Source organism: Parus major, chromosome 10 (assembly GCF_001522545.3).
Source record: "Parus major isolate Abel chromosome 10, Parus_major1.1, whole genome shotgun sequence".
Lineage (NCBI taxonomy): Eukaryota > Metazoa > Chordata > Aves > Passeriformes > Paridae > Parus > Parus major.
This window is the reverse complement of record NC_031779.1, coordinates 6,424,046-6,451,922: the sequence shown is the minus strand read 5'-3', so window position 1 is coordinate 6,451,922 and position 27,877 is coordinate 6,424,046. Positions and strand designations below refer to the sequence as shown.

Here is a 27,877-nt window from a genome sequence, read left to right as displayed (position 1 = left end):
GAACTTACTGGTATTATCTAACCAGTATAAATAGAATGCACTCAGAGAAGGGATAGAATGACAAACCCATGATGAATTGTTAGGGCATGTTGAGTTGGTTCTGTCAAAGCCTGCAGTCAGATGATTTCACTGGCTGTGCAAGATGAAATCTCATATTTCAATGTTTAAGTAAAAGTGTCAAAGTTCAGCTGAAGCAGGGACAAATACAGAACAAATTTTGTGTGTATTTGTAACTAGGGCACCAGAGCAATAGAGGAAGCCAAAATGAGCCAGAAAAGCAAAAGAAGTTTAAAGGAGAAATTTTCCTTGAAGAACAGCCTGGTTAAAGAAGCCCTCTCAGAGTTCCTGGGAACTTTTATACTGATAGTAAGTGTCAGCTGCTTTCCTTTCTTCCTACTAATCTAATGTTGGACAGTGCTTGTAAGGGGACATGTACATTTTTCTTGTACTGTGCCAGCAGAGAGGTTACAGCCTGACCATGCACAGCATGAATGAATTGCTCCTGTGACGGTAAGTTTATAATTCCTTTCTTCACCCCATGTAATTATCACTGCCTATAAAAACCAGATAGTTTTACGTATTACAATTGTCTGATTGGCATTAGATTTCATCTAGGAGTGGAATTTCAGTGAAGGAGCATGTTCTGAACAATCCAGATATGCACAATGAATGTTGTTAATACTCTCTTGTTTCTTAAAAACTCATTTTAGGAGTTCATTTTATGCAAAAATTCTGTTTACATTAACAAATATATTGTACTGCATGTTTAGAAAATTTTAGTTGAGTTGTTTTCCTATGCAATATTTAGCTTTGTGATTTGTATTGAATTTATTTGGAGTTGCATTGACAAACCTTCAGAGATTTTGTAAGTGAACAATTTTTTGTTTCATTTTTAACTGTACTACATAAATTATACATATATTGCTTGGTCCTATAGTACTGCTACAACTTAGATAAATACCTAAAGTTCCCATTTTTATACCCCCCCTTTTTTCTTTTTTTTTTAACCTAATTTCTTGCTCAGTTTTTCTGGGCATTTTGCACTGGGACTGTGACTCACCAGGGAGACAGCAGGCTGTGTAGCAGAGCTAGAAGTCGAGCAGCTAGATTCTTTATTTCAAACTCCTTCTTTATTTCTTCTTTTAGTCTGGACAACTCAGTCTTGCTTATTATTGAATATTACATCATAATGAAAAAGGTAAAATAAAAAGAGCAGACACAGTACTGAGAGGTTTTATAACTGTAACTATATTAGCTAAATTTCAAGTAAGTCATCTAAAAATTCCAGTAGCTCATAAAATACTGGAAATTACGGTCTTTACTACACTTCAGCCAAGTGAAGTATGCCGGCACTAAAATAACATTATTCTCAAATTTAGTACCATCCATAAGACATTATTACAGTAAGAAGCACATTTTGAAGCAAGGAGCACAGAGCACTTTACAAACATTAATGAATTAAGTGTCACAACACCCTGGTAAGGAGGGGAAATGTCATTATCTTCATTTTGTATATTAGCAAACCTGATTACGGCAGCCTGCACAGGAAGCCTGTGGCAGAACTCTGAATATAACCCACATCACCTGACTTCCAGTACTCTGTCCTCGCCACAAGATCCTCCTCCTCTTTCCATTAATAAAATTAAGCAAGAGAAGAAAACATATTAAAGTGCAGATTAGACTGCAAATGCTATTATTTAATGTCCTGCTGCACAAGGCTAGAAAGGAAATGCAAACCCAGATCCCATTTTCTAGTATATTCACCATATGAGTGTAGTAGAAAATGAAGTTACAAAATTGTTGTTGACAAATTGTTTATCATTTCTCTTACCCTTCCTAGTTTCAGCCTTGGTTTAGAACAGAAAGAGCCTCACCTGGATTAAACTGCAGCTTTCTCAGCTCTTGGATACCTCAACTTGTGTTTAGACTGCACAAGTTAGCAGCAGTACGAAGTGTTTATTGTGAAGAAACTGCCTTTTCTGCTGTTATCTTAAGCTGCTCAGGGGAAGTTTAGATTACACATCAGGAAAAAAATTCTTCACTGAAAGAATGATTGGGCACTGGAATCACCTGCCCAAAGGAGGTGGTGGAATCACTGTCCCTGGAGATGTTTAAAAAGAGATTGGATGTGGCACTCAGTGCCATGGTTTAGTTGTTGAGGTGCTGTTAGGTGATAGGCTGGACTTGATGATCTCAAAGGTCTTTTTCAATCTAGTATCTGCCATTCCATTTATTGCTGTTGCTTTTAAGCTTTGTCAGCTACTAAGCACTTAAAGTACAGATAAATATTAAACCCTTAATTTAAATTGGAGCTAATGAAAGGGGCACCCTGGTAAGTCAGAGGACAGAAATCTTTGAAAAACAGTGTGTATGCAAAAGAAGTTATAGTAATAGGACAGTGTAAGAACTGTGTGGCAAAGCTGTTACAAATTGAGAGGAGAGTTGACAGCCTACAGCACAGTTGATTCATGTCTTTGCTGAAAGCCATTTTGGGTTGCTGGGATGGGGTTTAGAGACTGTGGAGAGCACATGTGCCAGGAAGCCAGGCTGAGACAGCATTTCTGTTACCCACAGGCTCTGTCTGGTAGCCAATGCTAACTGACCACACCTAAATCTGGGACCCACCCCAGGGAGTTAGTGCAGTGAAACTCTGTCCCTCCAAATCACCCTATTTCTAATTTTTCTGGAGAATAACATCACAAGCTACACAGTAATAGGAGCCTAAAGTACCATCTTCAGTAACTCTCAGCCTTGCAATATTGTTTTCCAAAGAGGAAGTCTAGAAAGTTGAATCACTCATCAGACAAAAACCCAGCCTTCACCTCAGTGTGTGAAGGGTGTGGCTTGCAATGTCAGATAGATTTGACCCAACAAGTCTTGAGAAAGGCACTGGGCACACAATTTGGATAATATCTGCTGGTCAGCCCTACTTAACATGCTGCAGTTTGCCTTGCAGCGTGGAGTCAGAGCATGTAGACAAAATTCTTTCCAGGTGAAAATAAAGTAGAAGGTGAGCTCCAGAATCACAGGAAATGTACTGACCATTAATGTATGCTCAGTCCAGTGGATCTGACTGGAGATGCTCCAAGTGAGTAATCCCTCCTGAAAGATCCACAGTCATGTTCTCAGGTGCTTACATTATACAACTTGATCATACAGGCACAGCCCATGTGAGCCACGCTCTCTGTGTAGCAAAGCACCTAATTTCAGTAAGAAACATGAAACTCCAGGAGCCTGGAAGCATCCTGAGGTGGGAGAACTCCTGCCTGTTTGCACCATGGTGGCTGAGAGCCAGTGCACACACACTCAGATAGTCTCAGCCTTCTGCTGAGGACCTTCCCCCAAGGTCTGGGACCTTTCCCCAAGGACTCCCTTGAGGAAGAGCTCTCTAGGGAGCTTTTTGTTCTCCATCATCTTTCCTGGTTCAGTACATTTCCTCTTGGGACTTCTGTGAGTTAATCTGGGAGTCAGTATCTGTGTGCCAACACATAAGAGTCAGGAAGCCACGCTGCATCAGATAGATGGTTTATGTGTTTTTTTAGTGAGTCTGGCTGCAGCTCACCTATCCAACTGCCTCTCTGCTTTGAATCATGCCTCTCTCCATTTTTCCTCTTTGGAACTTGACTGCATTGCTCAAAATGGGATTTACTCTGACTTGCACCATTAAGTATATCTGAATTGAAACAGTTCCAAAAAGATATGCCAAATAGGCCATGTGGCTTCCTTTAACAGCTACTCCTCACCTAACACAGTTTGTATTTCATTTTCACTCTCAAGAGCGTCTTACTGAACAGAGTTTCCCAGAAAGGAGCTGCACAGGAGCCAGGATCTCCTGAGGCCAGAGCAGCATACATTTCCCTGCTGAGACAAAACACAGGCTTCCATTTAGCATATAAATACAAGTGGGGAGTAAATGTGCTCCTAATATATACAGACACAGATACATATATATATATATATATATATTCCTATAAGCCTGGTCTCCAACTGGAGGTGGGGAGCCTCTTGCAACTCCCATTGAAGCAAATGTTTGTGTGTGCTTAGAGGATTCAGGGCACAAGCATGAACTGAATGCACCAGAACCCTCAAAGAGTCCAGCTAATGAGGAAACCTATTTATCACCAAAATATTTTAGTCTTGTTTTCATATTTTAGTCTTGTTTTCATATTCTGAACACTTCATTATGCAAGTTATCACTCCTGTTCTGTTGCAGTTGAGCCTCATCAGAAAAATCTTTAAGACTGGCATTATATGGATCTGCTAAACCCATTAGATTAAAATCTATACAACTTTTCTATATCTACTTTTTGTGGTCTTGCATTCCAGTGCACGTTAATTACAACACTGTAGGGTAACATATACCCCTTATTTTAAACATGCATTAGAATTTTTATTACATGATGTTATTACATGAAAGCAAACAGCTTTTGCTCCTTTGCTCCTTAAATGTGTTTAACGTTTAACACACAACCACTACTTAGAAATTTTAAACAAAGATAAATTCCAAGTTCTAAATTTTTGTGAAAGGGATACTTTTTTGCATTGGATAAAATTACAGCAAGTTTTGTCTAAGGTTAAAAATTAAACATCAGCACCTTCTAACAGCTGCCTTGTTTGCCATCAGCAAAGAATATCCTGGAGTACAGAATCTTGTATAATTAGCTTTTAGTGAACTTCAGTTTGTCAACGCTAGATAAGAGGGTATTAAAATTTATTTAAAATTTATTTATAATTGGTATTTTGATCTGTCACTCAGCTTTTAAAATATTACATAATGCTACAAATACCATGAGCCTTAGCTGTGTTTGCACTTTGAAAAACAGCTCTGGTGTCTGAGATCCATACATTTGGGTCTCTAGCAGCAATAATATAGTACAACCAATAAACAACAGATGCCACTCATTAATCTAATGAAATATAGTTGCATATATTTTGATGGCATTGCATTTTTCTAATGATTCTGGTGAAGATATACAAACTCTTCTTCTTTTTGAAACTGTGTTAAATCAGCATTGCAAACAGAAGAAAAAGGGGTAACAAAGACCCTTAGCTGTACCAAGGTTAAGGAGCTCTTCCTGCATACTGGTGTTATTTTTATAATCTTATTATTATCAGAATCAGGTTTTATTCTAGACAGCCCTTCAGTTTTAGAAGCCATTCTTTAATTCTACTGAATATTTAGCAGTGTGAAAAATTTGAAGGGAAGGTTAGCTAATTGTTCTTTTACCCCAAAATATGTATGGCAGCAAATAATTCTGAAAAATCATGGGAAATTTTGTTTTCCATCCAAACTTAGGTTTCCCAGTATATGACATTTCAAACTCTTAAGTGACTCAGATGTTGTGTTACATGAAAGGTTTGAAGAAAATTACCTTCATTTTTGCAAGGTCAGCCCCAGCACATAACTCAGCACTCATTGTTTAATTAAGGGGTTTCAGTAAGTTGAACCTAATTTCCCAAAACCTTTTTCTGTGGATGCCCTTTTTCCCAGAAAGTTTACATCTATAGGACTGAAGTGTGAGCACCTCTGCCTGAGACTTACAGAACACTCACATCTTTCCAACATTCAATTGTGAGTGCAACATTTGAATTTATGTTTTACAGACACAAATTTACAAGGTGTTTTTTCAAAAGTTTCACCAAATAAAAGAAAGGTAATAAAAGTAATAATTTTTTTAAGCTGTCATAAACAGTTGGAGAACAGAATAAAAGACAATAAACGTAGTTTGTGCTATGCAGTGAATTTATATCTTTGCAATCTCAACAGCTCAATGAACCATTCTGGTTGAAAGTGAATTTTAGGAAGCTCTCCCATCCATAGTCCTGTTTAAAGGCAAACATGACTCAGTTCCTCTCACCCATTCTTCACACATTTCTTTACTATTAAAAACATTCAGCTTTTTTTTCTTTTTCAACAGCAAACAGATTAGGCTTTAATTACTCATAACCCATGCACAGCAAAGATCCAGCCCCTCTGTTTCACACCCAAAGGAATGAGTAAGAGAAAAGGTACATGTACCCTTGTACTCCAAGGAGAGGACAGAAAACCTCCTTTCTCAGCCTGCAATGCTCACTCTTGCACACTTTCTCAATGCTACAATTCCCTGAGAGTTGGTGCAGAGACTGAACTTATTTTAGGAGTTTAGAAAGATTTAAAGCTTTTCAGCTGGGGTAGGAAGTAAAGTATTATAGCTCAAGAACAAATGAGTAGGGTGGGAGGGAAGCAGCACCTGAATAGGTTCTTTTTCTCTTCAAGGTAAGATTTTGTTCCTTTGCCTGGCCTTTTCTTTCTAGCCCCGATACAACAGGCAATGCTTAACTCCTGAAAGTTTGTGTCTGAATATCTCATTACATTTCCTTTCCTGAATTTCTAAAAATTAATAAGAAAATAAAAACAGTCTTCACTGAAGAAAATAACTCAAACCAGTTGCCCTCTATAATTCAGTAAAGAAAAGCATTTAACATTTCAGGATGAAGACTGCAACATTAATCATAATAAAATATGAGAAAATGCAGACTTTTGCATTCTCTCTAGGTGATTTCAAACTTTTATTTGTCTCCTCTTGCATATGCAAAAGCAATAATAACATTTAAAAGCATCAGTTTACATAACACAGCATAGTCTGTCCCTCAATAATTTCACTTTTTTTTCCCCACAAAGAAATTTGAACCTGATATTAATATTTTAAAAGCCCTATATATAGAAATGATCCAAAGTTTTATTAAATTTACAATCATGTCTCCAAGTAGTAATGCTTTCTTTCACTAGAAAATGGTTTCAAAATGGCAATAATTTTAAGACTTACGTCTATACTATTTAATTAACTAAATGATAAGGATTTGGGTTTTTTTCACCCCTTATTTAAATGAAAAAAAAAATTAAATCCATCTGAACCCAAGAGAATATTGTTTGTTTTCCAGAAGATAATCATGAGAACAGATATAGTGACTTTTTATTGCTCTAAGCTTGATTAAATAATAACAGAAATCCTCCCCACCCACCAAAACATTTCATTAATGATAAAATAAGAGCTGTGTGCTTTTAAAGTATTTAGAAATTACTTGACTGGTAAGCTGTATTTTTATCTCACCTTTAAAAGCTTAAATACTCTCTTATTTAAGAAAATATAGAAAATATTAAACATTAAATTGGATGAGGACTGGTCTTTCCTGAAAGGCTTTTCCTGTAACTTAAATTCTTGCAGAGCTAATGCCCTGAATTTTAGAAGATCTAACATGTCTCTGTTTTTGTTGCTTTTAGAATTACTGTCCCAGTTGAAAGAATGCTTAGGAACCCTATCTGAATTAAGATCCTATGTAATACACAGCAAAAATATATCTCTGTATTAGGAAATAGTTTCTAATATTATAAATAAAAATATATTATAAATATATAAAATTATAAATATTATAAAACATCTTATTATGAAATTCAATAAGTAAATTCTTAAGCAGACTTGCAGACTTTCTCTGTAAATGAAGGAGGTGGAAATGAAAGCGAGTTCTAAAACACACTCCCTTAGGAAGACACTGCCAATTTAGCATACCTCAAACTGAAAAGCTTATTTACTACTTTTATAAGTAGCTAATCCTATTTGGAAATACTAATGTTGGGTAAGAGAACTGCACAAGACTACAGTACATCATGAAGAACGCTGTAAAGTTTTCATGGGCACAGGTCCCTACCTGCAAGGAGGGGCAAATGCAGCCACTATTTTTCTAGCATTTCATGACTGAAAGTGAGCAGTTTATGATTAAATACTAATTTTTATTTTTTTTTTATCTGCTGACTGTATTCCTTATAACACATTGAATTCCTATACTCAGCATCATCAGCTGTGCAGCCATAGAGGCCACACTCTGCCTGCAGGGATACCTATGGAACACTGCAGGTGTGTGTCACCACAGCTGGACCTGGGAATGTCCAACATGGCACAGCTCATTGTCTCCACATTGATAAAAAGCTCATTTGCCTCTTTAATCTGACAGTCAGAGGGTCTGGCTATAAATGCACACCACTTCTAGGACTGAGTGATAAGAAGGGGGATTTTTTTTATATAAGCATTCTTTAAGATGTCTAAAACTTTATTTGCCATGTAGATCCCCTAAAATTGTGGTTTCAGATCTTGCAGAAATCCTATTTACACTGAAAAGTGCTATTACAAGCATTTGGAAAAATCCTGAAAATAGTAAGATGGAGGCAGAGTAATTTTTCATCTCTCTGATGAGTGGGATACAGAAAGTCCTGTAAGCTTCCAGTCAGTAATAGGACCTTACACTCATTGAAGGTCAACTGTTTTCCTTTCCTAACCTTAGCCTTGTCATCCAAGACAAAGAGAAGGATCTAATGGGTTATGAAGCAAGTTCTTTTGGCAGAGAAGATTCAGACAGCTATTCCACACCCAAGCATGTTCTTTAGGACAGTAATCTAATGACTCTATGAACAAAAAAACATCAGTGCTGAAAGTACTCCAGTAATTTTAAGCAGGCTATTAGACAACTGCTAAGAGGAAAACCTGGTAACATAACATAGATAAGATAGAGATCTGGTTATATTCTACTGTAAATTAAACTCCCATTAATTCCATGTGCTTCAATCAATGAGTTTTGTGGGTGCAACTGATGGCTGAGCTTGCCCTAAAATCTTACAATATTTAATTACAGTTCAATGATGTAGTTAGTCTTAACTCAGTCAAGCAAAGACTCACAAGGTATTAAATTGCTGTTTGTGTAATTACATGATTAGGTGATAGTTTCCAGTTGCACCAACCTAATTACACTAGGTATGAGGCAACTTTTTCTCTCCTTCTTCAAAGGTCAGCAAATGGAGAAGTATTACAGTGAGACATGCTCAATCTGCAGGCTCAGTTCCCAGTTTTCCCCTCCCTGGATGGGCACACACTGACTGTGCCTGCAGTAGCATTTAGTCATTGCACATGAGCGGGTCCCACTGGGGCAGCTGTGTTCCAGCTGGCTCACACATCTTCTCTGTAGAGGAGAGACTGGTTAGCACAGAAATGGAGCATCTGTAGCTGCATATTTCCCTAACACCTGCAGAGCAGGAGCCACAATGCAAGTGGACTACGCAGCTATTTCTGTATGACTCTATTTCTGTATGACTCTCCTCAGTTCTGGTAATAAAGGAAGGGAGGCCACATCCTCCCTCCCTTATTTCCTTCCCTTTTCCTGTGAATTTGTGGTTAATATACACAGATGTTACTAATCCCTATCCTCTTCTATAAGCATCTCTTCTACCCATGTTTTCTTTTGTCATCATTCTTACAAAAAGAGGTAATGTTTTTAAAAGGATAGCCTTTTCTTTGAATCTGCAAAGCTTTGCCTATGCCATTTCACAACACTAGTGCACACTACACTTGTAGTTTGAGCTGGTTGCCTGAATTCAACCTGCACTTCTGTGTGTGCAGGGGCCCAGAGCAGCCTACTGAGCTTGCTCCTCATCTGAGCCATATCTTTCACAAAATCTTGCTTGGTGCAGTTTCCTGGAATACTCCCTTTGAGAAATCTGGAAAGTGATGACTAGAGTATACTAATTCCACCTCCTCTAGATTCTTGGGAATTCCAGCATAGCCGTTTTTTCCATATTAAACATATAAATGCATTATGAATTGTCTCATGTGAAGAAACAATGTAATTTCAGCTGTGAACAGCTCCAGTGTGATGTATTTTGGTTTGCAATCTGGATGTGCATTTGTGCTAACCAGTGCATTGCTAGGTGAGAGCATGGCTAACACAAGTGTGTGTTGCTCATTGCACAGAAGTTGACTGCAGCTTGCACTGTATCCTGGAGCTTTTAATTATACAGTCCAATAAACTGTGGCTATCTAACACCACCCCACCCTTACGTAAGCTGAGTTGCAACACTCTGGCAGCAGTCAGAGCTGTTTGCTTACATGATTATGACCTCAAGGCAAGAGCTGCACCTGGCTATGGCACAGTCTCGGGGCACTTAGAAACACTGTCTGCATTAAAAAGCTGGTTAAGAGTGTAATTTTATTGTGAACTTTTCTGTCACATTTTGGTATTAGCTAAAACCCTTGGGGAAATAATGGAAACAAAAGTATGATTTTGCCTGTTTAAATTGCATCTATTCTAGCAGGACTTGCTTGTTAAACCTTGATCACCGAATCATTTAGTACAGTCTATTCCTAAGGCAAGAGAGATTTTCCCATTACTTTGCAGTTTCTGAATTCAAATGCCTTCCAACTGAAAATAAGCAATTAAGGTTTCTCAAGGTAAATCTAGTCACATCCCAGAAATGGTATGTTTCACACCACTTACAGCTGCAGAGAAGCAACTTTTCAGACTATAGAAATTATTTGAGAGCTTCCATAGAGTATTGGCTCCTTGTTCAGCAGAGCACATAGGCATATATTTAAAAAGCAGATTTTCAAAGACACAGAAATGGATCAGGTAGTCTATCTCAAACTAAAATGTTTTTGTCCCTCTGAATATCTTTCCTATCACCTTTAATAGGATCTAAACATATGCTTGAAGGTAAGCAGAGGCTTTAGAACTGAATAAACATCATCTTAAGCAAATATTTAAACATGTTACTGAACTTTATTCTGAGAGGAACCAACAAAAATCCGAAATTAGTTTAAATCCACATAGAATTCTTCAATGTGAATTATTAAGATCTCTCCACATCGGTTAATTGGTGAAGCTCCAGAGCCAGTGAAATAGTTTGCAAGAGCAATATGTGATATAAAGTCAGCATAACAATAATACACAGTGTAAATGCCAGAAAGTTGTCTCAATCCAGAGTTCCAGCACTAACATTAAAAGCTTTTTGAACCATCTTTCATAACTTTTACAGTAAATTTTTCATTGCTTTTAACATCAGTCTGGAACTGAAAACTTACCACACAGAATTAATTTCACTTTCAGATGCAGAGTTTTGCTGTAGAGACTGTGAGATCTTGTTCTGGCTCCATGTTCTGATCTGTGTACCATCATTGTGCCTGAGAACTGTTTTCTGTGTGGAGAGAGGTTGTCATTAGCAGACATTCTTTCTTGTGACGAAGACGAGGAAAATAAAAAGCAAGTGCTCATTGCAGCAAAGGCAACAATGGCACATGACAAATTCTAGCACAGTTTCAGTATTCAACAGCATTTGCAGCTATAGCAGGACACCCAGCAGCATTTGGCAGACGCACTCACGGTTTTACACCTCTCTCTCCAACGCAGGCCCTTGGCTGTGGGTGTGTGGGGCAGACTGTGCTCAGCCGGGGACAGCATGGAGGGCCCATGACGGTGTCGGTGGGATTTGCCATGGCAGTCACCATAGCAGTCTACGTGTCCGGGGGCGTTTCTGGTAAGTCACCTTTTTTCTTATATAGCATTTATTGCTACAGTGTTAGGGCTTCCATTTCATGGTATAAACAATTGTGAATTTAGCAATGGTAAGCACCATTACAGCACAGTTTGCACCAGAATTTTGCTAGTAAATCTTGTGTGTTCTTATCTCCTTCTATTCTTTGTGCTTTACGAAATGTCCCACCAAATTCTGATTTCAACCACAGTGTGAAAATCTTGGCAGACCTCTGGCTTTTATGAAAAGTGTTCTGTGCAAACCAGAAGTCTGCTTGGTGTTTTGAAGATCCTGTCAATAGAGATGATCCTGGGCAGAACAGGCACTGTGTTTAAAGAAAGAACCATGAAGAGCAGCAGTCACCAGATAAAATGGTGGCCAGCTACACAGAAAGCAGAATGACCTACTAATGGATATAATGAACAAGATTCACCTTACAGAGTAAAATTTATTTCTTCATATCCTATCACAGGCAATAGCAAGTCTGCTCCTGTCTGATTATTCACAGAAGCAGCAGATCAGAGCAGAAACAGAAGGAAGATTCAGTACCAGGGATACATTTAGTGACACACTGTCAGTGTACTGTCCTTTCCCCTTTATTTCTACTGTAACATTTCAACAGGTATTGGTCAGGAATCTCTCTTTAGTCCTGGGGCTAAGTTAGCAGGGCTAACCAACCAGTGTCCACAAGTGCCATATTGGATGCTGCCTTGTCTCCCGGTTCCACCATTCAATTTGGCCAAACTAAGATCAAAAACATGAGCATAACTGCTTTTAACATTTAAAGTCTTCCTTTAAAATAGAAAATGATGGGTTGTAACAGCATTGTAAGAATGTCTGAATGAAAATACACAATACTTTGTGCAGTATGCAGAGTTTATATTTGCCTTTAAAGCAAATGGTGCCCTTGTACTCCAGGTCTCATAGAGGCATTTCTTACCCTTCATAAGATGGCTTAAGTTGGTCTGGACAAATTTCTTTAGGTATAATTAGGGCATTAGAAATAGCTGCTGTAGCAGAAATTACTGTGGCCATTTCTCTTCTCTTTACAAATTCTTTTACAGAGGCACCATGCAGAAGGTTTCCATTAGAAAGTTTCACATTAGAAAGTGCTCCAGGTTCTACAAAACAGGCAGTCTTGTCACTGTCATTGACACAGACCAGAACTGCTCCTTAATATCACACAAAATTAATTCAGCAGCACATTCCTATTATCTGAACAACTTTAAACTACAGCTCTTGGCTTACATGTAGGCAGCTAAACTCTTCTAATGCAGTATCATGAAAACAAACCTGTGAAGACCTTTCCTACATTTGCACCTTTAAGGGATATATTCATCTCCATCATTATGTAGAAAATTAGAGTTCAATCCCAGCAGGGCAGAGCAGTTGCAGCTGTTGCAGTATTGTGCTTCCTGTGTTTTTCCCATGACAAAGGATTCTGCATGCAGCACATTTTCTCTGTGAAAAAATAGGAACAGATACTTCAACAGGCTGTTATTATCCAACACATTATTACTAGTGGACACTTCAGAATACAAGTTCCTATGTAGAATTTGTTAGCAATTTCTGTGGCTCGTGGGCCAAAGTCTCATGTTTAAGTACTGCTAAAATATTTTTCATCAGTTCTTTATGTAATTCTAAATTGATGGTAACAAAATATATATTCTGCATGCTTGGTGAATTTGGGCTATTTTTATTTAGGAAAATCCCCCTTTTTAATTTTCTTCCATCCAGTTTTCTTCAGTATCAAGATAATCTCTCACTATTTTATCCAACTTAGCATTTCAAATCCATGACTGTGATCACTGCAACTACAAAAGAACAAGGAACACACTGTCCAAAGTGAACTTTTTTTTTAACCAGTGGCAAAAGAACCAAGAATCTTGTAACTCCCCTATGTCAGCATGAGAGCCTTCAATTAGACTTTTCCTTTCCATATTTAATGTTAATCAGTCCTCTGTAATATTATTATGACTTTTTCTGGCCATCATAGTCACCCTGTATTATATACAGGAGAGGATCAAAATCAGGTGTTGAAAGAAAGGAAAATTATTAATTCTCTCCTGAGTAAGGAACAAAAGACAAGACAACAATTAATCAAAATTCATATGAAGGGCTGTTAAATTGGATGCCATCTATCTACTTTCTCTGTGCTGAAGAATTTGAAACACAGTGAGGAATTCTTCTTTTAATTCAAGACTGGTGCTACTAGGTCAACATTTTGGAAATGATACAAAGAAAGTTTTATCCAGCTTGTTATCTGTGTTTGTCAGTTCATTATGTATCAAAGGTGCCTGGATTTCGTAAGATAATGACTCACTGACCTGAAGTGCAAACAAACACAGAAACTACATAGAGGCCCTTTCTCCATCACTAACCTTTGAGAGATAAAGAACATGCTCTTTCAGTTATTTTACCAGAGACAAATGCTATTTTTTTCTGACATTCACAGAAACTGAAATGAGACCTTATCTGGAAGATAAGCAAAGGATCCTATGTCCTTGCAAAATTTGGGGGTTTTATTATTCAGTATTTATTACAAAGAAGTACCTGCTCATTTATTTGGTAATTTGTATTTCTTAAGTCAAAACCATGTATCTATAAAGAATGAAATTTTCCAAGAGCATACAAACAAACATTTTTGTTGACAAAGATGTTGAGGAAAGAGACCATATGACACAATAAATGTATTTTAGAAACTAAAATTGTCACAAAGAATTCCAGTGTTACTGAAATCTTTTTCATGCGTAAGTTCAGGTGTAGCTACTCCTGCATAAAAAGGAAGTTTCACAGGAAACTGAACTTTGTTTCAGCGAACAAATTATGAATTGTTTTATTATTATTTGGTTGTATTGTTACTATTATTAACTATTTTATTAGTTTCCTTATCATGGACCTTTCCAGAAAGCACAAGAACTAGATAAAAACATGGTGAAGGACTATGCACTCCTGCCCCCAGATTCTATCTAGGCATAGCTCACCAGCTATGGTGAAAATGGACAGCCCTAGCATTATTTGATTATGTTTCCATGAAAACTGAGTTCCTGAGTAACCCCAGGTTGAAGAGAGAGACACAAACATAACTTAAATCCAAGGTACTCCAGAACTGTCTCAAGACATATGCTCAAGCCAGTAACAGTCCTTAATCATAATATGTGCTTGGGAGACTAAAGGAATCTTCTTCTGCCCCAGTCATCCCCTAAAAATAAAAAGACAAAAGCTTTGAGGAGAGAGAATAGGTGCAGAATAGGGGACCCTCCTATCACAACCAATGGGGCAGATTTACTATTTTTCTAGAAAAGTTGTCTATTAGTTACTGCAGGACAGCATTCTGATAAATGCACAGTCCACAGGCACCAAGAGTAAAGATGGATCTTAGTGACTTTTGCTCTCCCTCATCTGATTACATCCAACTTTTTTCAGTTTAATTGCAGTCAGCATTTAACTGCAAAATAACATCTAGAAAAGCATGTGCTGTTCTGGTGTTCAAAAGTGCCCACATTTTTACAAATCCTTCACCTATTCTCATGTATCTGAGTCATCCACATGACTTAATTTGTGATATATTTTTCAGGTGGTCACATAAACCCAGCTGTTTCATTAGCCATGTGCGTGACTGGAAGATTAAAATGGACCAAATTACCAATTTACATATTAGCACAACTCCTGGGAGCATTTGTTGGAGCAGCGGCTGTCTTTGGGATTTATTACAGTGAGTACACCTTAGACATGTTCACAGGACAAACTAGAGGTCAGGCAGTCTCTAAGGCCCCAATTTTTCAATGAATGTCAGGCAGGCAGAGGACTCTTGTTCACACAGGGCTAATGGCACAAATGAAGTTAAAGCTATAAAAGAAGAAAGGAAGGAGCATATAGAGTTTGAAGTGAAAAACAATGGCTTGAACATTCCAGGTACCCTACAAATTTACTGAAACAATACTCCAGGAAATGTTCTGATATTTAGAAAAATTATTCATGGGAAATCAGATACTCTGAGATCATGTATTTCTCAGTAAGGATTTTAAATTACTTAATAGCCAGGATATAGGGCTATCCATCTTCCAAGCAAATTAGAAACATTAAAGACCTGCTACAAGTGCCTGTAGGCAAGAATCACCAACATCGTTCATTGAGGGTACAGGATATGAGATCAAGTCCCTCCTGACCAAACCTCAGACCACCCTTGAGAGGTGACTCTCCAAGGCAATGAACTCCAGGTACAGTGATAAAGGGGTCACACATTTGACAGGGAAAAAGGAAAAAATTACCCCTATCCTTGAGACACTGGGGCTTTACACAGTGTGCCACAGAAGGAAAAAACAGTAACTGACTGACTGCACTCAGCTGGGTCAGTTGCTTCAAACCCCCTACTCCAAAACTCTGGTTCCACTGGCCCAGCCCATCTCCTCCAACATCTCTTTCCTGTGGCCATTATGTCTGCAGACCGAGCTGGGTCCATGTGCAGAGGAAGAACAAAAATGGAAATACCCCTGTACATCAGCTCAGTGCTCAGTACCCACAGTAATCCTGAAGAGGAAAATCTTTAAGAACCATGATAACTGTTTTGGGCTTGGTGTGTTTTTTGTGTTTCTTTGTTTGTTTGGGCGGGGGGAGAGTTGTTTACTTTTTTAACGTTAGTGTTCGAATTTGGAAACTGGAATCCTGGAACAGGATTTCTATCTGAATTTAAGTCCTCCTCAGGTCTGACAGCAAGAATTAGGGCTGTGGCCAGGATGTAGCAGTGTGTTAACATGTACATGGGGTTGACAGGGGAGTTACTGTATTCTGCCACAAGGGCAGCAGTAGGGTACGGAGCCAAAGCAGGAAGCCTAGGTCCAGGTTAGGGACATCTTCCTCATATTCAGGAGTGCAGGATTTTCTCATATCCCTATCTCTACTAAAGTCCTCCTCTTGCTCTAATTAATTTCCAAACCTCTTCAGTAGTCTTTACTTACTTCAACTTGCAGGACTGTCATGTACTCTTTGAGGTCCACTGAAAAGTCACTGGTAGAAAAACAGACATAGGAGATCATCCCTTTTTTTTTCTCCCCTGTAATTGTTAAATGCCACAGAATTATCTCACACTTCAAATGAGAGCCTGATCAATGTAAACAACTACAATTCTCTGCACTCATGTTGTGGCTCTGAGCAAAGCTAGAAAAAACAGAAACAAGGAGAAATAGATTTGTCTGCCAGCTTCAGGAGGCACTTATCACCCTCACCATGACTTCATGGGATATGGGGAGCTATTTCTTTCTTCACAAGTGTCATCTCATCACCAGATCCACTAATAAAATGATGGATTAGAGTTTGTTACATGTCTGTCTATGATGATTTGAGTACCCCATCTTAACATCTTCCTACTTCTAAAACTGCATAATTGCCAAATGGAATAGCAGTAACTCCTGGTGCCTGGGAATCCACAACTGCACAATCAGGATGCTGTACATTTCATGGGTCATCATGACAAATGTAGCACCTCTTGTAGAATAACACATCTGTATTCAGAATCAGAAAATGCTCCTTGGCACTGAGTTTGGAGCTATGAGCAGGGGAAAACAAGCCCCGTTTGGAAAGCTGTATGAGTACATCAAGGCACAGGAGGAGAGATGAGACAGGAGGGTAGGAGGAGTACATCACCTCAAATCCAACAATGGTGCTCCCAGAAAACAACCATCACCAAATGGTTTGGGTTGGAAGGGACCTTAGAGATCAGTTCCAGTTGAGAATGTGAAGTGCACACATTTATTACATGTATTCTAGTCCTAGAAAACCTAGAAAAGTTTATGGAGAAGTGCAAGCAGTTACTGGATTTTTTCTATAGATGCCTTTATGGAGTATAGTGATGGAAAACTTGAAGTCACAGGACCTAATGCAACAGCACAAATCTTTGCAACATATCCAGCTCCCTATCTGACCCTCGTAAATGGATTTGCAGATCAGGTAAGTGCACTTGCTATCTTAATTCTACAAATTAAACATAAAAAAACCTGTAAAGCCAAGCAGTAAAAACCATATAGACCTAAAAAGTGTGCCAAACCTCACCATTTCAGCCAGATGTCTCCTTGTACAATACAATGAGGATGCAATGCTGTTTGCAGGGGGTTACATTTTAGCAATATTTTACAAGCAAAATAATTTCAAGTTGTTCTTTTCTCATACATCATCTTAATTGTTGCACTCAAAATGTCTTTAAAGCAATATATGTAAGAGGTTTTGCTCAGCATAAATCAATGTTTCTCCATAAATCTCATCAGAGTTATGTCCATTTACATCAAAATCCAGCCCATTTTGTGGGCCTATTATTCCTTAAATAATGTTTAAGCAGACAGTTTAACATACCCTGAACAATTGAGTTTTCTTCTTCCACAAGCCTTCTCTCTAACCTTCTTTTTGCAGATAGATTTGTAGTATTTATTTTTCAAATGACTAAATCTGAAAAATCCTCAACTTCATTTCTAAGCTGCCTTTTAATTCCACTTATGCAACAGCAAAAAAATGAAGTTTCATTCAAGAAATTCAGAAGTACCCTATCATATAATTCTAATCGACTTACCCATCTTCTTCAGGAATACATGAAATAAATACTGCATAAGTAAGGTATGAAAAGCATATGAAAAGCAAGGGATGGCCTCAACACAGAAATTCATTACATAAAAGGCTGTGCAATCTGGCTTCAAAAAAAACCTAAACATTATTTTGAAGTTTTGTAAGAAAGACAGTTCTGATCTTTGGATCAATCAACAGATTTTTCCCCAAGATATTTTTTACCCATGCATGTTTCAAAACAAACTTAAAAGCAGGCAAAAAACAAATAATTTTTAAACCCCTCAAACATAAGCTTCAAATCAGTATAGAAATTGAACAGTTTGACATCGCTGAAGCTTTTGTCTGTTTTCCCATCAAGTTAATTATTAGCAAAATCAACATTGACAAAACATCGACAGAGCTGTACTTGCATTGAAGTAATTCCAAGAGAATTTCCTTCTCCAGATCAATTAGCATATGCAATACAGAGTTCATGGTACAGTGATACGTGCAACATTAACTTGGGTACTTCCTAATTTTAGCTGCTCAGTTTTGACTTTGCAGATTTCACTTTTTCTTCTGATGTTATGCAATACCTGGATAAAGAGATGCATATCTAATTTAATTTATCAGCATAAACTACAGTCACATAAAACACTTCTATATCAATGGAACTGATTGCATTGTTATAGCAGCAGAGCCACCAAAAATTAAGTTAATAAAAGTGTAAAATTGACAGGAAAAAAAAATGTAGAAACAAAGCACTAGACCTCACACAAGAAATGTATTTTAAATCCTTTGTTCTTTCCCCATCTGGTTGTAGATTTATTTTTTTTCCAAATGCCCTCAGCACGTTTCTTGTCTTTGTCTTTCAGCACACTTTCCAAAACTTCTCATTACTGTGAAGTAGAAAGGCACTGAGTTCCAAGTTTTGCTATTCTGTATAGTGGGATAAAACTGAATACCAACTCTAAGCCACTCCAATCCACAGAGCTGCCATAGCCCCTCTTTTCATTATTGGAAAGAATCTACACATATTTATTCAATATTCTTTTCTTTGCCTTGGCCAGGTGATGTCAACAGCTGTTCTTCTTCTGGCTATATTTGCTATTTTTGACACCAAAAATAACAGCGTACCCAAGGGCCTGGAGCCAATTGCAGTAGGACTTCTTATAATTGTTCTTACTTGCTCCTTGGGAATGAACAGTGGCTGTGCCATGAACCCAGCCAGGGATCTTGGCCCAAGGCTCTTCACAGCTGTTGCAGGATGGGGGATGGAAGTATTCACGTAAGTATGCCTGGAGATGAAGTCAAATGCTCCTGGCTAAAATTGTTTCTAGGAAAGTAAGATCCTGATTCAACATGGTACCAAGTCATACTTTATATACATACAGGTAATTCTTTGCATACCAGAAGCAGCTATTCATGCACTTTAAGCCAGATATCCTCTAGGAACTGGGCTTTAAAAAGGATTTCCTGCTCCTAGGGCAAATCAAACATGCATAATCTCTAATATCAATCATTGTTTCAACAAGACCTTTCCCAAAATATTAGAGCTTCTTAGAGGTCACTGAAAATATGAGCGCTTTCTTCTTGTGTCCTGCAGCTTTCAGGAAAAAAAAAAAAAAATCAGGAGAGAATTAGGTGGAATTATTTATTGGGTGCTATAAAAAACAGAGACATATCAGATTGATTTAGCTTATGATTACTTCTGAGTTACTGCAGAAATATACAACAATCTAAAAGCCTGACTTCCTGGCTGGGAGTGAAGGAGTGAATGAAAAAGCTCCCTTCATTTTCCCACATTTCAGAGCCCTCTCAAATCCCTGTGTGCGCATGCACACGCTCTTGGCTGGTCCACTGCACAGCTAATTAGTTGCACATCAAATCCACATCTTATACGTATCCAGGGTAAGAGGCACTCTGGGGTATCTAAGCAAGAGTAATCTGTCATCAGGAAGTGGAGTTTTTGGTTTATTTTTGTATTGTTTGTGTTCCCAGTTATTTACAAGTAGGAATCCCCAGTAGTACTGTAGGCCACTGGAGAGCTCTGGTTAGTAGAGATTTTATTTTAACAAGAAATTAAAGAAGCCCAAATAATCTCTATTTACTCAGTATGATTTCTATTTACACAAATCATGTACCTTATTTGAGGAAAGCAGTAGCAAAGCTTTTCTCATAAAAACAAAGCCAGGCATGGCATAGCTGAAACAAGCACACAGCACGAGGCTGGGTGCAGTTCTGGTGAGCTGCTGGTGGGGATCAGCTCATTGGCCTGGTTACCTCCAAACTTTTCCTCCCCAGTAGCTCTTATCACTGCACCATGGGACTGCACTTTTTTTAAAAAACAAGGACACACAGAGTGACATCCCTCACTCAGGATTCTCCTCTCTCATACCTGTGTAATTACAGGTAGCTGTTGACTGTGGTATTAGCCATGGTGTCATTCTATATCTGGTAAAGTATTATGAAGTTGGATATTACGTTACTGAAAATTTGGAAGCCCGATTGTACTGTGATCTAGTCACAGAATGCCTGTGAGCTCCCCTTCTTTCTAAAAGCATGGTTGTACTCATTTACATTAAAAAAAACAACAAGAAAACTTTACATCTATACCAATATGGACTCTTTCCTAGTTGAAGGTTTTATATAAGAGAAGGAATGCACTCCCAATGTAAAGACTTTAAGAAATTTTAAAATGTGAACATAAAAATAAGATAAAAGATCTCTGATACTCACCAGAATAAACTTAAAACAATATGAGGGATGTAAAATGGAGAAAGAAGGCTTCCTCTCTGCATTCAGTTAAAGGCTGCAGTTATAACCAAGTCCAAGGGAATGATACAACAGGAATATGTTCCAATTTATTGCACTGATCCAGGTGAGACTTAGGAAGAGCCTGAGCCTTGCTGGATAGCTAGAAGAGCCATGGGAAAAGCCTGAATGACTGTAGTTAGGATCCTAAATTGCCTGATGCTTTGCTATGCCTGAGCAACTTAAAGTGGTGCAGCAACAGTTGACAATAAACCTGGGATATCTCCATTTAAATGGAATTCACAACCTTGGTGTTGAGCTCTCTAACAAAGGCATGTCCAGGAGCTGGGACCTGAGCATGAAACCTCCACAGAGACATGGAGTTATACAGCTTGCTGTAGAAACTGAGCAGTAGGAAATACTCAAGAGAGGCTGAAAGTTCTTTGGGGGAGAGGATGGAAGCATCTCCCAAGGCAATGGAGTCCATGTCAGTCAACGAAGGGTTGCCTAAAGAGCAGCAGGGGACCACAGGTAAAGCCTTACTTTCAAATAGATCAGATACATAATAGCAAGACTTTCCACAGTCTTCCCAAGACTTTCTACACTGTTCCCAAGCAAATGCTATTAACTCTCCGATAATCAGCCCTGTGGAGAAGTCACCTCTACCCTTCTTTGTGCTTGCAGGCATAGTAAATGCTGGTTTTATCATGTTCTCAGGCAGGAAACTAGCCTGGAGGGGAGCCCTTCTGCTGGACCATGGAATTGTCCACATGATAGGAATGCATTTGAGCAGGGGTTTTTAAAATGTTGCTGTTACTGCATTTTGCACAGGCACCTGAAGGAGCATTTATCCCAAAACCAAGCCAGAAGATGCAAATGGTTGTTTTGGTTACAGGCTCTCATCGAAGTCTTTCTTAAGCCCACGCTTAATGTTCTCATAAACTTAAGTAAAGTCTGTAGTGAGAAAACGACCAGAGCATAGAGTCCAAATATGAGACTGGATTTTAACAAGCAAAACCAGCCTGAAACAGCGATAAGAGAGAGCGGTGGGGCTCTCCAGAGCAGCATTTGTGCAGAGTTAGAAGCAGACGCGGATAGCTCAGCCCGGCTCGGCGCGGTAACGCTGACACCTCGTGGCCGCCGGCTCCGGGGCACCAAACCGCGCTTCGGGAAAGGGCTGCAGCTCCTGTCTGCACAGGCATTTATTTGGATGGCAAAGCGGCCTCGGAAGTATTTAGCATTCTTCCCGGAGTGCAGCCCCGCAGCCCGGATTGCCTCACGAACAGCGGTCTCTCCTTTTCCCGCAGCAGCTGGCTAGCGAAAGGTGTATCTGCAAGTTTAAACGGGCCCGAGTTCCTAGTCCCCGTAGCTCGGACACTGCAGTTCCCCGGGAATTTGGGCAGCCGAGCGCAGCTCTGCCGGCCAGGCCGGCCCAGGGCAGCTGGCGGTGGCAGAGGCTGGGCCCTGCCCGCCGGAGCAAGGCCTGCTCAGGGGTACAGCCGGGGCTAGGCCTGCTCAGGGGTACAGCCGGGGCCAGGCCTGCTCAGGGGTACAGCCGGGGCTAGGCCCGCTCTGGGGTACAGCCGGGGCTAGGCCGCTCTGGGGTACAGCCGGGGCTAGGCCTGCTCGGGGGTACAGCCGGGGCTAGGCCCGCTCTGGGGTACAGCCGGGGCTAGGCCTGCTCGGGGGTACAGCCGGGGCTAGGCCGCTCGGGGGCCCTTGGGGATCTGAGTGTGGCACAGACAGCTCTTGCTCCTGTGCCAGTGACAGGGCGCTGAGTGTCACGGAAACTCCTGCTTGGCTGGGTCCTGATCCCATTGCAGTTTGGCAGCGCCCTCTACGAAGGCTTTACACCCAGCACCTCAGCCCAGGGTATCCGATGCGTGGCTGACAGCAAATACAGGCCACGATTTGGAGAGGGTCATGCAGGAGCTGACAGGGCCAGTCCATGGAACAAGCTGAGAGAAACCTGCCAAGACACACCTTCATTACACACCCGTGTATAAACACATCACACAGAAGAAGACATGCAAATACTTGATATAGGTTTTTTTCTGCTAATTAATTCAATAAAACCTTAGTCCGTGCTTGTTCCAGAAATTCAAGTGTTCAACAACTATCCATGATTAAAAAATAAACAGACTTATAAACTCAGTAAAATAACATCAGAAGTTATTTTCTATCCTCGGGGCAAAACAGAAAAAATTCCAAAAGTAAAACATACACATCCAAGGCATTTCTGAACAAGCAGTAATAGTTAACAGGGCACTGATATTCTCCCAGTTCTATTCTTGCACTGACAAACAGAAGTTCACTTCTGCATAAATCTATACAACTGAGCACTGAATAATTATTCTGACAGTTTAAAGGTTCCCCTGCAGCTTCCTGTGAAGTTCCTCTCATAGATTAATTTGTCCCTTTGTATTTCTGTGAGAAAAAAAAAGTTCTCCATTTTTAGTATGCATGAAACTGAGGTAGCTGAATTTTCACTGGAGACTCACATATTCAATTAATACAGCTGGTTATCAAAACACCTCTATGTATCAGTACAGTTAAGAGACTCCATGCTCTAAAATGGATACTCAGTTATTTACTGTCTGAATGTGGACCCCTAGGTAAAGGAGAGCAATTCTACCAGCCCAATATTCCTGCATGAAGAGGTTGTTATTTATTGTAATTTATTGTTTCAGTAGTGGACTTCTAATTTTAATTATGTCTGTAAATCTACATATTTCAAATTAAATCCTAGCAATTGTACAAATGTAAACATTTCAGTGGAATCAGCATGCTGGACTTAGTGAATACAAATATTCTAAGATTAAGTTTTAGGTGTATAAAAAACTTCTAAGCCTTTATTTGCCTCTTGCTGAAAGACACCACATTCTAAACAGAGATAAGATACCACATCGTGAAATTTGAATCTTGACCACTCTAGTCAAGGATAATCAACTTTACAGTCACTGTGTCTTATTACCTTGCTTAAGGTAAATATACTCAAAATTTAGTTTAATTTATTACATTTGTCAAGAGGAAGATGGTATATACTATATACAAGATGTGAACTTGCAAGTTCCCATGCAGATGAAATAAGCCACTTTTGTAACATCCTGAAATTTTATTCACAAGCATCTGGGGACTGCACAAGTCAGACACAAGGGAGAAATCATCCTCTGTTCCCAAACAGACAAGCAGTGAAAAGGCTTTATTTTATAAAAGGCAAGTACAGCACACAGACCAACATGTCTGGTGCTTGTTATTTAGCATTTCAATCAGAACCAGCTGGATAGGGCAGACAGGGGTGTCAGCCACTTACAGAAGTGTGAGACAAAATAGAAAGGTCTGCACTACAGCAAGTGGCACACCACTGGATCTGTTCAGTGACTAATACACAGAAAGGTGTTCACTAGAGTCACAAAAACACTAATTCTTGTTCTTTTTGTCTTACAGGGCTGGTAATAATTGGTGGTGGGTTCCTATAGTTGCACCTCTGCTGGGAGGTGTACTTGGAGCAATGATCTATGTCATTTTTATTGAACTTCATCATGCAGATCCTCAGCCAGAAGAAAATGACACGCATGCTAAATATGAATTGACCAATATGGCATAAGAAGTGAAGAATTTTCTCTGTCATTTTGTTGTGCAGCTTTTATGCAAATGGTTGTTTGGACCACTGTATGAAACCCATATGCCTCAATTAGAAATTCACCCTTAAAAGCACAAATTCTGTATAGAAGTTCAAAATTGCAGCCTTTCCATGAAACATTGGGCTGATCACATTCAAAATTGTATCTTCCTATGGGAAGGCTAAACTGTCCTTTTTATATAGCTTTTAGAACAAGTTATCTCCTAGATGCAATTGTAGTGAGATGATGCATTGACCTGTTAATTCAACTCATATGATCTTAATCATGTTGCCTAATTAATGAAAATAGTTTAGATATTGATGCAAAACTGCATGCATAGCTATTTAACAGGTCCAATGCTGAATTAATGTGCAAGAACATCACTCACTTCTTAAGAATGGCTTGCCTAAACATTTAAAACTATACCCAAATTGGCTAAAAGCCAATTAAAACAGTTTAAAATAACTTTACTAAATTTTATGGAGCCACAACTGATCAGCAAGAAACCAGCTCCTCAGTGAGTGTGTTTACTAACTCACAGTACGATCACAAAAGGTAAAAACTGTTGTAAGATCAGCACTAAAGAGACAAAGGGTAACTTCTGCACAGGGTCTTCACAGCATTAATGCTTAGTTATTTTTAGACTATTTACTTGACCTTTATGCTACCCAATATTAAAAGCCTTATGTAGAATACTAATCTGAATCTCTTCCGCTGTGCTTTCTGGATACAATTCATTCCTGTGGAGATGGCCCAGCAAGAGGCTGATGCTGTGCAGAGGTCAGCACAAAGCCTATGTCTGTATAAACTTTAAAGAGTCCTGCTGCTACTGATTTACATAGGTGGATTTCATCTGCATTGTGGGAACAATTTTTAATGTGGGAGCAGTAATTAAAATTAGAAACTGGTCTCAGAGCTAGTCCTAGGTCTGATTCCCCAAGGAAGGCCAGATCCACATCAGTGTTCTAATGTGTGGGTTCTCTCCCACTAAAGAGAAATGGTTGGATATATACCCCATCCTAAATGTCCAGCCTTGAAAATGAAATTATTTCTGCTTAATCATTGTGGATTGAATGTATTCAGTTAAATCAAAGTTTATTTCTATTATGTATACATCTATCCATGGTTGGTGGTGGTGATCATGAATAAAAAAACATCCAATTCAGCAATGTTCCTGAGATACTTTCATGGCTAAACTTCAGAGCACCAGATCAATTTACTCATTTCAGGGTGCTCTTCCCTTTGGATTCCTATAACTCTGCTCTCAAATTTCATGCTACATTCCCAATTTCATTCCTGAAATGAGGAGCCCTTTGTGTTGCCACTAATAGCCTGTGCACTTCCATGCAGTATCTGCAGAAGATGTTTACAAAATACCGTGGTCAGAACCTGCCTCAGCATTTGGGCCAATCAGGCCTTTGTCACTGCTTGTCTTGATCACACTCCCTGGGAAGCCATGCCAAATTCATGGCAGCAAAGGGACAGAAATAGCAAGTCATGCAAAACTCTGCTTGCTGCAGCTCCAAGTAAGATATTGCAGTATATTTGGGGGAGTATAATTCCGATTTTAATTATGTTTTTAAGAAAACTTACGTAACTGTAATGAACTCAGGTGGCCCAGAGACATATCAGCCCTTTGCAAAATGCTGATTTCATTCAGTAGGTCTCTGCTGTGGGTTAAAGTCTGCTATATCCATGCATCCTTGTATCACTGGCTGGAGAGTCTCAGGAACAAGAAGGGAGAGCTTATAGAAACAGTTCTCATTCTGCGCAGAGAAGAATCAAAAGTAAAATGTGAAAATTAGTCCTAATTTTAGACTTTTTGTTGGCAGCAGTGACAAGCTAGTTCCTCTGTCCTGTATATTGATAAACTGCACTACATAATGCAAGATGGAGTGTAAATGCAGTTGCAGACTGATCCTTTGTTTTACCCCTTGCAGTGAGTGCTGTCTCTCTTCTCTTGGTGATCCCTGGGGCAGGAGTACTCCCAAGTGGCTGCCAACCTTCTGTATCTGGAGAGGGATTACAGAGGCAGAAACAGCCTGAGAGCTGCCCTCAGCTCTGAAAAGCACTTACTCTTCCACTGACACCAACATCTAATACGAAATATCTGTGCATAAAATAAAAATAAACAGCTAATTAACCAGAAATAACCAATTTTATTCAAAATGGTAGAGGCAGGTTTTCACTTGTGTTAGAATTTTGCATAGTCAGTAGGCTCCATATGCATTATTATATTGTTTCCTTAATCCACCATGGAAAACATGGGAAGAAGGAGAACACAGGTCAGGAATGAGAAAGGGACAGTTTATTTATACGCCTACTCACGGACTAGCCCACACTCGCTGTATGCCTGTGCATTGGCCAAGGTACATAAAGTTGTTCATTTTCTCAGAATCCTTCTGATCACAACATGTTCTGTCTATAAAACATAAAACCTTGTTTCTCCTACTCATGCCATTCCTATGCACATAATTTCTGTATGAGTGACATTTACTTGTCTGAAGTTATTAACATGCAAATCTTAAGCAGTGACATACTAGAGTGATAGCATAACAATGTCTTAAATATGCTCTCAAATTGATGTCAATTCTGTGTTTTCTTAAAGGATTTAAATTTTAATTAATCATTCAATATTTTGTAAATTCTTTGGGGACACATGGTATTAACATCACAATTCATCCTGGATTCACAAAAGCCAGAATTTCATTCAGTAACAAGGTGTTATAGACCTGTCTCTGACTGACAATTTAAACTTCAAAGAATGAATTCCTACTTTTGGGTCAAACCTCAGCTGAATCTTTACTACAAAACCATGACCAGTATCTCATAATATAATGGGAACAATAACAATCACCTCATTCCATAAACTTATACAGACATTAGCTGTTTTATAAAAAACAGAAAAGCATTTTGACTTTGCATAAACTATGCAATTTCCTAATATCAACTGATATTCAGTGGTCACACTTATGTTAAACTAATAATAATAACAACAGTTGGCAACAAGTTTTTCTAGCTGAAAGATGTTTTGATTAATGACTTAATAGTAATCAGTCTTAATTTTCATGTTGAAATAAATTAATTTCAGGGCATTGCTAAACTTTCATTTTTGGGTTTGTTCTTTTTGGGAGAAAAGTGCTTGTTCTTTAGAGCTAAACTTAGTACTGGAGTAATTTAGAAAGCTGCAAATAGTACTGAGTTAAAAGCTGGCTACTGCATGTTGTTTTATTGAAGTCAGTGAAATTATTCACAATGGGTGGCTATACAGGCAAGAAGTGATCAGAGAACTGAGATCAGAGTATGGCAGACATTGTACTTTCTTGGAATTTTGTCTGTGGATTTGGATGGTCAAATACTGTGGTTCAAAATAAATATAGTCAATTCCTAATAAATGCATTTCAGTGCTATTTTTATATATATAAAGGAAATCTCCCCTCTGGCACCTAAGGACTTAAGGAATAAATAGCTGCCTGTTATGACCTACAATGTTTTACAGCCTCATGCTGGAAGAACAGATGGACTAACAAGCTGGATTCCCAGAGCACAGCCCCTGTGGCAGATTCTGTGGCTCAGCAGCAGCGCCAGAGCAGAGCACTGGGCAGTGCCAGGCCAAGAGGCACCCACACAACCAGGG

The 27,877-nt window shown here is 39.0% G+C and overlaps 2 protein-coding genes across 5 annotated transcripts in view; one reads left to right on the top strand and one right to left on the bottom strand.

Annotated features, from left to right (window-relative positions):
• Positions 1-17,132, bottom strand: part of ALDH1A2 (aldehyde dehydrogenase 1 family member A2) — an 82,441-nt gene extending 65,309 nt beyond the window's left edge. Inside the window, exons 1-4 of one of the 2 annotated variants that reach the window (XM_033517038.1) lie at positions 16,976-17,132; positions 16,291-16,385; positions 12,626-12,793; positions 10,884-10,996 (exon numbers count right to left, since the gene is read on the bottom strand). The gene's annotated coding sequence lies outside the window, so the exon portion shown is untranslated. Of the gene's footprint in view, positions 1-1,874; positions 2,564-10,883; positions 10,997-12,625; positions 12,794-16,290; positions 16,386-16,975 lie in introns of those variants that run through there. The other variant, XM_015638616.3, reaches the window with a different exon arrangement.
• On the top strand, positions 17-27,639 carry AQP9 (aquaporin 9). 3 transcript variants are annotated; one of them, XM_015638621.3, is made up of 6 exons: positions 17-366; positions 11,209-11,335; positions 14,910-15,047; positions 17,160-17,278; positions 18,934-19,151; positions 26,181-27,639. In XM_015638621.3, exons 1-6 carry the CDS (start codon positions 265-267, stop codon positions 26,284-26,286), a joined length of 810 nt encoding a protein of 269 aa, XP_015494107.1. In that variant the 5' UTR covers positions 17-264; the 3' UTR covers positions 26,287-27,639. The 3 variants fall into 3 exon arrangements, with proteins under 3 accessions (XP_015494107.1, XP_015494106.1, XP_015494108.1); XM_015638620.2 differs by lacking the exon at positions 26,181-27,639 and adding an exon at positions 24,065-25,406 and having other exon boundaries at positions 18-366; XM_015638622.2 differs by lacking the exons at positions 17-366; positions 26,181-27,639 and adding exons at positions 412-510; positions 24,065-25,406.
• The last annotated feature ends 238 nt before the right edge of the window (positions 27,640-27,877 follow it).

What these genes read in the sequence shown, in the direction of transcription:
- AQP9 (XM_015638620.2), top strand. Translation starts at nt 265, where the DNA reads ATGAGCCAGAAAAGCAAAAGAAGTTTAAAGGAGAAATTTTCCTTGAAG. An exon ending in TGTCTTTGGGATTTATTACA is followed by an intron (nt 15,048 to 17,159) that starts GTGAGTACACCT and finishes TTTTTTCTATAG; the next exon opens with ATGCCTTTATGGAGTATAGT. An exon ending in TGGGGGATGGAAGTATTCAC is followed by an intron (nt 19,152 to 24,064) that starts GTAAGTATGCCT and finishes TTTGTCTTACAG; the next exon opens with GGCTGGTAATAATTGGTGGT.